General features: G+C 40.2%; 1 protein-coding gene across 6 annotated transcripts in view; it reads left to right on the forward strand.

The window, feature by feature from the left end:
• DMAC2L (distal membrane arm assembly component 2 like) overlaps positions 1-8298 on the forward strand; it is a 14212-nt gene extending 5914 nt beyond the window's left edge. For 4 of the 6 annotated variants that reach the window (XM_006160509.3, XM_006160510.3, XM_006160512.2 and 1 more), the window contains exons 2-5: positions 4245-4356; positions 5682-5890; positions 6474-6645; positions 7958-8298. In XM_006160509.3, the coding sequence (XP_006160571.1) occupies positions 4250-4356; positions 5682-5890; positions 6474-6645; positions 7958-8072 (603 nt within the window). In that variant the 5' untranslated portion in view covers positions 4245-4249 and the 3' untranslated portion in view covers positions 8073-8298. Of the gene's footprint in view, positions 1-2873; positions 3036-3395; positions 3560-4244; positions 4357-5681; positions 5891-6473; positions 6646-7957 lie in introns of those variants that run through there. The other 2 variants (XM_027776625.1, XM_006160508.3) reach the window with 2 other exon arrangements.
• Positions 8299-12019: the final 3721 nt, after the last annotated feature.

Raw genomic sequence — 12019 nt, forward strand, 5'->3', positions numbered from 1 at the left:
TTTTTTTTTTTTTTTGTTTTTTTTTTTTTTTTTTTAATTTGACCAGAGTGAGAGAGAGGGAAAGGGAAAGTGAGAAAGTAAGCTGCCAGGTTCAGGACTCAAACCACAGCCAGCCATGTGGAAGTCCAGCGCCTTAACTACCATGTCACCCGCCTGCCCCCTTAACTAGAAACTGTTTTTTGTTTTTGTTTTTGTTTTGAGAGGTTTTTGCTATAGGGCGCGTGTGCTCGTCAGACAGACAGAGAGAGACAGAAAGCAAGAAATCACCCCCCAGGGGGATGGTCACGACGCAATCCCTTCTCCTCCATTCTCCTCTCGGGCACACACACACACACACCCACACACACACACACGCCCGGCGTGAGTTTTAAGCCACCGCGTCCAGGACGCGAACCGCGGTCGATTACGTGGGAGTCCAGCGACATAGACATTACGCTAACTGCTGGTTCCCAACTAGAAACTGTTAATCATTGTTTAAGGGTCATCTCAAATGACAACTCTACAATGACACCTTCTCTTCACTCCCTTCTCTAGACTGTCGTGGCACATGTTCACACTTCTGTTAATACCATGTTGGATGTTACTTATCTGGCTGTATGTCTTCTGTCTTCATCTTAGACTATGTATCATATTGAGACAGGAGCCATGTCTTTTTCTCTTTGTTTTGTTTTGCTCTTTGCTTTGTTTTGTCTACTGTTGTTTATTTGCACTAAGTAGAGTTGATGTTCAGTAAACATTTATTGACTGAATGGATGAATGAGTGGATGGACATGGCATTTGAATAAGGCCTTGGTATTGACTAAGGTTTCCACAGACAGGATTGGTGATGGTGAGGGTAATATAGGCAACAACTGGAGTAGAAGCGGAGGCCCAGAAGCTTGTATGGTGGTTAAGGTGCTGGACTACCTCATGGCCAACTATGGTTCAAGTCCTGGACTTGGTGGCTTGCTTTCTTACTTACCTTCTCTCTCTCTCTCTTTGTTTCTCTCTGATAAGAGCATGTGCCCTATAGCAAATTAATAATGATAATAATAACAGGGGCCAGCAAATGGCATAATATTTATGTCACTGGACTCTCATATAGTTGACCGTGGTTCAACTCCCAGACCTGGTGACTTAAAACTCACACTGGGCACGTGTACATGACTGCCCAAGATTCAGAGAGAATAGAGGAGATGGGATTGCAACATGGCCATCCCACCTGGGGGGGGGGGATTTCTCTTGTTCTGTCTCTGTCTTTCCAGTGAGCACACACATCTTGCATTAAAAAAACTCTCTAAAAATAATAATTATTATTAATAAAATTAAATAATTCTTAAAAAGAAAAAGCTGGGTAAGTAAGCCGGCTCTGTGACCTGGTGATGAAGGCAGCCAAACCCCACATGGCCGACCAGACCAAACAGCTTGAGAGACATGCTGGAGTGTGTTGCGTGCTAGCCCACAATCCCAGAAGGAGGGAGCTAGGAGAAGGGGCTGCAGCAGGACTATTTTCCATGAGGTGGGCTGGGAGGTGCTTTCTCTTCTCTCTCTGGTGAGTACATGTGTCCTGTAGCAAAAAAATAAAAAGCTGGGAAAGTCTAGATTTGTAAATAAGGTTGGCAACCAGTGGAGTTATCAGAGGGGGACACAGGTAGGGAAAATTTGAACAAGCTGGAAAGGGTTGAGAACATGAAAGGCGGTAACAGGAGGAGAGGCTCACAGTAAGATAATATGAGGGTAGAAAAGGGACAAAAAGGGTGGTAGATGATCGTAGAATTCTGTCCCTGGGCCATATTTCTCTCTGTTCAACATCCTCATTCACTTGCACAACTCTCCGGTGGTTCCGTCAGGCATTTTGTCCTCCTTCCTCTTGAGTTTTAGAACTGTCTATTGATTGAGCGGAGAGGCCTGGACTGGTAGGGAGAGAGCTGGATTCAAGTGTCAGCACTGCCACCAATTAGCCATGAATCATTGAGCAAGTGCCTCTACACATGCTCATTTATTAGTCCCCCGCCTTGTTCCAGAAAGGATTCAGGGTGTCAGCAAGTTACTTAATCAGGGCTTCAGTTTCCCCATCTCTAAACGCAGTTTGGTCCCGTCGGTCTAAGTTCCTTTCTCCTCTAACGTGATTTGTTAGTCATCTCCCCTTAGAAGTCCTGCCAACACTTCATATTAGAATATGAAAAGCCAAAAGGAGGAGGAAAACACTGCATCCATGACCCTGTTTTCCTGACGTTGATTTCTGTTAATGGCATCACCATCCTATCAGTGGCCTGGAACTTTTAATTAGTGCCATCATCCTCTCCTCTAGTCCTTGTCCCTACATCTTTTATTCCCACTTTTAAAAAGTTGACGTTTGATCACTGGACCGCTTTGCCGTGTACAGAGGGTCCTTCCTAGGGTAGATACAGTGTATGTCATCCCCACATCTGACCGACTGAGTCACGTGGAGTGGAAACCATGCTTGGCTGTTTCTGCCCTTGTTGGCTGACCTCAATCTTGCTGCTGCTGAGTAAATTTCATGAAGCACAACTCTAGCAATGCCAGCGCTCTGTTCTAAAACTTCGGGAACTCCCAGCTGCCTGCAGCATACCGTCCGGCTCCCTGGCTGAGCATGCAAGTCCCTTCACGACCTGACTGTGGGTTGTTTCTCTTCTCACGGTGCCCCCATGCTGATAAACTCAGCTGCAGCATGCCTTAAATGTTCCTGCCTCTGTAATCCTCTTTAAAACTTTGCCTAGAACTGCTGTCTGTTAAAAATTCTCTCCGTCCTTACTTTAACACCTTTGAGGCATTTATCGGGTTTTGTCATCTTTTAAAATTCTTTAAAGTACTGCGGAAACTTGAGATAAATCAGATTGAGAACTAGTCCAAAACTCACATCTTCAACTCAGTTTATAGATTTTTACAGCTGGAACTCATCTGAGCAAGTCATTTCATTTTCTAAATGAGAAAACCCAGAGTCAGAGAGGTGAAGTTACTTGTCCAGTCTTTCCTGGCTGCCCTTCTGCAGTTCTGGTGCTGCTCTCATGACACCACTTGCAGCTGTGTCATTGGTAGGTCTGTTTCACGTCTTCTCTCCCTCCCTGCATGTAAACATGTACATATCTTTACCTGAGTGATTAAGAGTTTGTCTTTGTACTTATTATTTTTTTATTTAGTTTTTAGTTTTTGCTGTAGAATGTGTGCACTCACTGGAGAGAGAGAGAGAGTGAGAAAGGGAGAGGGAGAAAGTGAGAAATCACCCCTCAAGGGAGAATGGCCACACTGACATCCCTTCTGCTCCATTCTCCTCCTGGGATCTTGAGCATGCACACACACGTGCCTGGTGTGATTTTCAAAAAATTCTTTAAAGTACTGCGGAAACTTGAGATAAATCAGATTGAGAACTAGTCCAAAACTCACATCTTCAACTCAGTTTATAGATTTTTACAGCTGGAACTCATCTGAGCAAGTCATTTCATTTTCTAAATGAGAAAACCCAGAGTCAGAGAGGTGAAGTTACTTGTCCAGTCTTTCCTGGCTGCCCTTCTGCAGTTCTGGTGCTGCTCTCATGACACCACTTGCAGCTGTGTCATTGGTAGGTCTGTTTCACGTCTTCTCTCCCTCCCTGCATGTAAACATGTACATATCTTTACCTGAGTGATTAAGAGTTTGTCTTTGTACTTATTATTTTTTTATTTAGTTTTTAGTTTTTGCTGTAGAATGTGTGCACTCACTGGAGAGAGAGAGAGAGTGAGAAAGGGAGAGGGAGAAAGTGAGAAATCACCCCTCAAGGGAGAATGGCCACACTGACATCCCTTCTGCTCCATTCTCCTCCTGGGATCTTGAGCATGCACACACACGTGCCTGGTGTGATTTTCAAGCCACCAGGTTCAGGACTTGAACCACAGAGTCGGCACCTAGTTTGTGATTTTGATACTAGAAATGTGAACCAGGAGTGGAGCTTAACAAATGTGTAGTCACACTGCCTGAATGGACACCAGGTGGCACTGCAGAGACTCCAGTTGAGGTTCGAACAATGAAACTTAACGCTGGAAGGAACTTTAGATACCATCCAGTCCAACCTCTCAGTTTCTGCAGCAAAACAAACAAACAAAAACAGCCAGAGACAGGAGCGGCTTGTTCAATAACTGTTGAGTGGCAAGTGAGTCACGAGCTTTATCAGCACAAGAACATTAACTCTGAGGTTGTGGAGCAAGTTGCTAAGTGTGAGACTGATCGCCAGCAGATGATCTGATGTCAGTACTGTTTTGTGTGTCTAGATCAAATGATGCTGTTTGGAAAAATTTCCTGGCAGTTATGCGGCTTAAAGAAACTCCCATGGTCATGTGACTCCAGATACTTCTGGGGCTGGTTGAATGCAGTGTTTAATAAGTAAGTTACCCTGAAGTGTTACAATGTGGAGATTTGACAGATGAAATGTCAGTAGCTGGTTTGGCTATTTCTCGAATTCCAATTTTTCTTAAAGAGGTTTTTGCCTTAGGGCAGTTAGACTTGGTGGGGGGGGGAGACAAAGACAATGAGAGGGAAAGTGAGAAACCACTCCCCACGGGGAGGGGGGGTGGCCACACCAAAATCCCTTCTCATTCATTCTCCTCCCAGGATCTTGGGCACACACATCTGGTGTGATTTTCAAGCCACCATGTCTAGGATTTGAACCACAGTTGGCCATGTGGGAGTTCAGTGACGTAACCACTATACCATCTGTTGGCCCCTCAAAATTTTTTTTGACCGTATGTGCAATATGATCCTAATTTTGCTTCCAAATACACAAAACATACATACAATGTAGAGGAAAAGCCCGGAAGAATAGATTATAAAATATTCACTGTCTGGGTTGCAGTGTTTCAGTGATTTTTCTTGTTTGTCCTTTCAATGCCTTTCTAGTTTTCTAAAATGAACATTTATTACTTTTTTTAGCCAGAAAAACTTAGTAAATTTAAAATATTTTATACTGTTCTTTCTTAAGGACTATAATTAGTCTTTGACTACTATCTAGGGAAAAGTTTTTAAAAATGTAGTGTGAAGTATGCTTAGAAATATCATTTTGAAACTGGTGAAACTATCCTCATTGCTTAACACAGCATAATGATGGTGCCCTAGAGTAAAAGGCACATGCAAAAATTAACAAATGTCATTTAATGAGATTAATTTGAACATGGCTTCAAAATTATCTCCTGTTTAATCTTTCAGTGTTAATAAAAATGCTAACCAAGTGTAGTCATGCATTTAATAAATAGTTACTGAATATCACTGGTGTCAGGCACTGTGCTCAGTGGAGATTCATGTCCGCCTGATAAACTCATAAAAATATTATGCCAGGCTAGCAGGTGGCATGGTGATTAAGGAATTGGACTCACTCATGGCCGACCATGGTTTGTATCCCGGACCTGGTGGCTTGCTTTCTTAACTTTCTTCTCTGTCTCTTTCTGGTGAATTAAATAATAATAATAAATAAAATTTAATAAATAATTTAAAAAGAATAATGTGCCTTGACACAGTTCACTTGGAAACAAAAGCAAGAAGGTTAGCAGGTAGTGCTACAGTACATTTCGCTTGTTTTGTTACTCGGTCTCACTAACATTTACCTCCTCTCAGTCATTTGAAATGAAAGTTTGTTGCCGTTCTATATTTATGTTAGTGATTATAGTTAAGAAGCTTGTGATTATGGTATGAAGCTGTTGTTCCCTTGCCAACAGAGTGGATCATGAACGCATCAGAGATGTCGGCCCTGACAGGGCAGCCTCCGAGTGGCTGCTGCGCTGCGGGGCCATGGTGCGCTACCATGGCCAGGAGCGGTGGCAGAAGGACTACAACCACCTCCCAACAGGCCCTCTGGACAAATACAAGATTCAGGCGATCGATGCCACCGACTCTTGCATCATGGGCATTGGATTTGATCACATGGGTAACTAGCCTGTCATTCTGCTTATAGGAAATGTGGGTGATTTGCAATGACCATTTCGTGGCGGTTGACTCACCGTTATAGTCATAGTTCTGTCCTTTTGCCCATTTCGGTGCGTGTTTGTTTCTTCCTGTGTTTGGTATTTACTTTCAAATTAAATTAAGGTTACAAACACCATTCTCTTCTTCCTCCTCTCACTAAGCTTGTTTCTACATGCCTTCTTTCTATGGCTTATTGACTTAAAATTCAAGGTCTTTTTTGTCAAATTGTCTTTGTCAAACTTCTGTCACTGAGAAACTCTCAATAATGTAAAAATAATGATATTCACATGGCTTCTGCTTGTGTGAGTATTTCTTTCCTTCAGTGTATGGGTCTAACTGCAGAGTGGCTCTGACCGTGAGCACAACCTGTATAGTGAATACCTCTTGTGGTTAGTAGGCTGAGCAGTCGCCCTGGCTTTTGTGGGACTGAGGGGTTTCCTAGGATATAGGGCTTTCAGCCCAAAAACCAGGACAGTCCTGGGGAATCCAGGACAGGTGACATTTTATGATAAAGCATATTTTTTATTTCCACCTTTTTCCACTAGAGGGCCTTGAGTATGTTGAAAAAATAAGGCTATGCAAGTGTCATTATATCCAGGATGACTGTTTGCAGCGGCTTAGTCAACTTGAAAATTTACAAAAAAGCATATTGGAAATGGAAATAATTTCCTGTGGAAACATTACGGACAAAGGCATCATTGCTTTGTGTCACTTAAGGTAGGTGGTCAAAGCCTAAGTGGAAACTTGATAAAGATATTAAGGAAAATAATCAGAACTTACAACAGTTGAAGAAAGGTGTCTTCTTTTTTTATTTTTAGTTCTGAAAAATATAATTTAAGAAAATAACTTCACTTTCACCTATAATAATTGAAAACAGTTAAAATTTTCAACATGACTACAGTAGGTTTTATTGTATTTTTTAGGGGGGGATGGTTTTAAAAATTAAATATACATAAAGCACTTCCCATGGTGCCTGTCACCAGTGTTATTAGGCTTCTTCTATATTTTTTAAAGTAATTTCTCCGTGTTTTATGGTATTTGATATATACCTCTTAGCACTGAATTCTGTAATTAAGTTGCTTGAAGGGAAAAGGCCGTGACATAGTCACATTTGTGTCTCTGGAGTCTAGAACACTACCTGACACAAAATTCAAAAGCATGCTTCCATTGGATAGGAAAACTTTTCTACTTCCCCTTGTGCTACCAGTCAGATTCATGCCATGGCCTGAAGCAAGTCACCCAGTCCCAAATGCAAGAAACATGATACTAGCAAGCATTGTCTAATTCTAAAATTGCAGGGTTCTGAGTTTTATCAGAATGACAGGGAACGAATGTAAGTTGGTTTAATCAAATCCCAGTTTTAGGGATCCTGTCATTCAAATTCTGAGTCTAGTGATAATGTACTTCTGCCTTCATTTGTAATGGATCTTCCAATAACTTAAATATTATAGGAAGTTTGAGAAGTTTTAAACATTAAGAACAAAAGTACCAAACCATCTCTTAGTAACTAAGAGCTGTTACTTTATAACTTGAGTACCTTTAAAATTTGGAACTGTCCCAATTTTTTTCCCCTTTTTAGGTTAAGATTCACATTTTACATGCAAAGGGGATCTATGCCACCCGGGGTGTGTGTGTGTGTGTGTGTACACAGACAGACATGTATTGGAAAAGTCACGATGCATTTTTGCTTAGAAAATATGTCATGACTTTTTGATGACCCACTAACTTGTGTCTTTATGTATATATATACATATACTCATATTTAATATATAATTATCTCATGTAACATTTAGGGATATAGATATGCAGAATTATAATTAAGAATGACAATAATTTCCAAAGTCTGGCTTATTTTTTAACATGAATTTCATTTAAAATAGTACTCTAAGACTACTGCCCTAAAAGTCATTTTGAGGTATAGGGTGATATTAATACATTCTGTATGTAATTTTTCCTAAAAGTCCATAAAGTAAGTTTAATGGTATAAAAGTGAAAGCCAAATTGAAGTGATTTTTCTCTTTATTTGCAGAAACCTCAAGTATTTGTTTCTAAGTGACCTTCCTGGAGTTAGAGAAGAAGAAACTATTATTCAAGCTTTCAAGACAGCACTGCCTTTTCTGGAACTAAAATTGCACTTGAAGTAAAATAAGAATAAGTGTCTTATTTAACTACAAGGGATCATTTGAAATTGTTGATCCTAAGCAGCAAAAAATATTATATAATCATCACTAGAACTGTAAGGACAGCATATCATGACATTTTAAAAGTGGAGAGCCCATCATATGTTGAAAATAAATATTAAGATGTGACTTATTAAAGTTACTTAATTGGAAGTGACAATGTATGTACATTAAATCATTTTAAGAAAAATGCAAATGAGGAAGCATTTTAATTTTTATACATTCTTCATTTAATGTAGATATTGGGTGTGTGTGTGTGTGTGTGTATATATATATATATATATATATATATATAATTTTTTTTAAGGTTTACCATAGGACTTGTGTACTAGCCAGAGACAGATAGAGACAGTGAAGGAAAGTGAGAAATTACCCCTAAGCAGGGACGGCCATACTGTTATCCCTTCTCCTCCATTCTCGTCCTGAAATTTTGGGCACACACACATGCCTGGTGTGATTTTTCACACCACTAGGTCTAGGACTCGAACTATGATCAACCATGAGGGAGTCCAGCATCTTAACCACCATGCCACCTGCTGGCCCCCGAGAGACAGCTTAATATACAAAGAATTCTTTAAGTGATTTAACTGCAACATAGATATTCTTTATTGTGTTACAATAGTAATTTACATTTCACTTTAAAGTCATTGAAGCATATTACCATAAATGCACAATTATGACAAATTGAAAGCTAAATGATAGATTCACTGATGGAGCCAATTATGCAAAGTAGTCATTGTTGAGGCATACATTTCATATTTCTTCCCGGAATTTGCACATTTCTCATGATCCTGCATTTCTGGTTCTTGAAAGCAGACGCTCTCTCAGAAGTAGTTGCTGGTTAATGTCTATTTTGTAAGCTTAGGCTAGTTTTTATTAAAACTGTACATACTTGGTTGAATTTGACTGATTTCAGTAGGATATCGGAAAAAAGTGTGAAGACCAGTAAGCTATGCTTTTTCCTTATGTTAACAAAATCAAAGAGAATTTTAAGAAAAACTTGCTGGAGGGCACATGTGCTCACCAGAGAGAGACACGGAGAGAGAAAGAGCAAGAAAGCATCCCCCACATGGGGGATGATCATGCCACAGTCCCTTCTCCAGTTCTCCTTCTGGGATTTGGGACACACATACACATGCACCCAGCAGGTTTTTCAAGCTACCAAGTCCAAGATTCTGAGCACACAGTGGGCTACTTGGGATCAGCCACCTCAACTACCATACCACTGGCTGGCCCTAAACAAAAGAGTTTAACATATCATTTAGAAAGTGATTTTTCTTCCCTCACATCTCAGATACTACCTCCTGTGAGCTCAAGGGATATCAAAAAGAAGTATAAACACAACAGTCAATTTATCTCAAAAGCAGTAAAGGATATAACAAATAGGTAAAACAGGTCTTTATCTTCCTGGAATGACCCTGATACTTCTATTGTTAGTTATATGCCAACCTGTTTGTGGGTTTCTGCATGTTTCACTTAAACATTAGGCTGCTGAGTACAAATTTCACTGGAAATTATTTAAAAATAAACACTTTTTTATGATGCAGTTTTCAGGTAGAAAAATAAATTTAAGTTGTGTTTAGACATCAGCTTCTGTAGGGCTGGCAGGTGGCACGGTGCTTGGGGCACTGGACTCCCACATGACTGACCGTGGCTCGAGTCCCTGACCTGGCAGCTTGCTTTCTCACTTTCTCTCTGTCTCTCTCTAGTCAAAGTTAAAAATAATGCCAAATAAAGTAAAATAAATAAATGATTCCTTTTTTAGAGAGAGAGATTTTTGCTGTAGGGAGCGTGCGCTCCCCAATGAGACAGACAGAAAGTGAGAAGTCGCCCCCGGGGAGGAAGGGATGGCCACGCCACAGTCTCTTCTTCAGTCTCCTGTCAGGATTTTGGGCAAACATGCACACACGCCTGACATGAATTTTAAGCCACTGGGTCCGACCAGGACTCAAACCACTGTTGACTACATGGGAGTCCAGTGATGTAACCATATGCCATATGATGGCCCCTAAATAAATGATTCTTTAAGAAAAAAAAAATCAGGTTATGTTTTAGAAATCATTGTATATACATAGCATTAGTGATATATTAATACCATTTATTAGTATAATTGCCACCGTTATTTAAAAAATCAGAAAATACTAAGTTAAAAATTGGGATGTAAAACAGTATCATGTGATACAGTGGTAATGAAAAAAGATTACGGATATGGTTAAATTGAGCAAAAGCATAAATTTAATAGACTCTTTAGAAAAAAATGAGCCCCTTCCTCAGGTTTGTTGCATTACTGTGTGGGGAGATAACTGATTCTCCCACAATTTAGCCTGGAGCTCCTTTTCTGCCTTGAATGGCTTTTATGAAACTGCTGGATGTTGATAATAAGTAAGGCAGAGATAATTTTTATAATTCAAAACTATGACGCTTTGCTGATACACATTTATAAAGTCCTTTGAATTAAGGAAAAACAACTGTTGAATGAGTCAGGCAATACTGGTCTGCCTCTGTCAAGTGCATTTGCTTGGGTTCAGGAAATAAAAGCCGAAACTTTATGCTCAGAAGCTGGACGTCCTTCCTTGTCATTCAAATATGGGCTGTCTAACAGGACCTGAACACTACCGGAACTCTTATTTAATCTACCGTCAAATCTATGGAAGAAGCTACGTACATCAGGAAGCTCCAGGATATCATTAAACTGGCTTGGATGGCCAAAATTATTAAACACATGCCAGAATTTAGTAAGTTACTTAATAGTAAATGAATAGAGTCAAATGCTATCATGAAGACAATGAACACAGGAAGACAATGCCAAAGAAAGGTGCTGAAGAGCCAGTGAGAGTGACTGGACACCACGGCTGAGACCCACTAGGAAATATGGCGGCACACCAGCAGGAAGTGGTATGGAGTGTGGAGGCAGAGGTGGGCTCTACTGCCCTTGTGTCCAGAGTACAGGGATGCAAAAGCCTCCTGAAGAAGAGCAGTAAACCAAATCAGAGCTAATTGCACGTCATCATTTTAAGTCCCACTACACAAAGCGATGAGCCTCAATAATACTATTTTGGACTTTTTTTAAAATTCACCAGATGGTGCACGCACTAAGCAGAAACTCAGGGAGAGGCAAAAAGGGCAACAGTCATGCTGCGATTCCTTCTCCCTGTTTCTCCCTCCTCTCAGGATTTGGGGCACACATGCACGTGTGCCTGGCCTGCTTTTCAAGTCGCTGGGTCCAGGACTCAGACACAGTTAATCACATAAGATCCAGCTCCCTTAACCACATGCCATAAGCAGACCCTGGAGTGCTTATTAGTTGTAATAAATTAGGACAGTGTGCATGATATATATATATATATATATATACAAATACAGATACATATGTGTGTAAGTATGTATACATGCATGTGTGTGTATACATAAACACACATTCATACAGGGAAACACAAGTTTACAACCTAACATTTCCGTGATTCAAAAGTTTGTAAAAGCTCCCAAGCAATTTCTTCTAAAACCTAGATCATATACAGTCCTTCCTATAGATCTGTCTTCAAGTGTGAGGCTCAGCTTGAAAGAATAAAGTACCAACTATTTTCAGGCTGACAGGGTCAGCTCCTGTGAAGCCTGTAGGTCTTGTTCCACCCTTGACCACCTTGGTCAGCTGCCAAGCTTGATGCTGTTTTCAAGGGGAACTGAGTGAACGAATATGGACAGACTACAGTACACTCATCCCTCCTGCAAACATAGCCAAGTGCATCATTTACTGAAGGTAAAGACAAAGTATGTGTAAGAAATGTATAAATACCATGAAATATATAAGCAGATAAACTACAAAGTCTTTCTTATGATAATCCATGATTCAAAATATTGTGACCAGCGTAAATATTCCAAAGAATGTTTTCAAATATAAAGAGATATTATAA

This window comes from Tupaia chinensis, unplaced genomic scaffold, assembly GCF_000334495.1.
Source record: "Tupaia chinensis unplaced genomic scaffold, TupChi_1.0 Scaffold000688_1, whole genome shotgun sequence".
In the NCBI taxonomy this organism is placed as follows: Eukaryota; Metazoa; Chordata; class Mammalia; order Scandentia; family Tupaiidae; genus Tupaia; species Tupaia belangeri.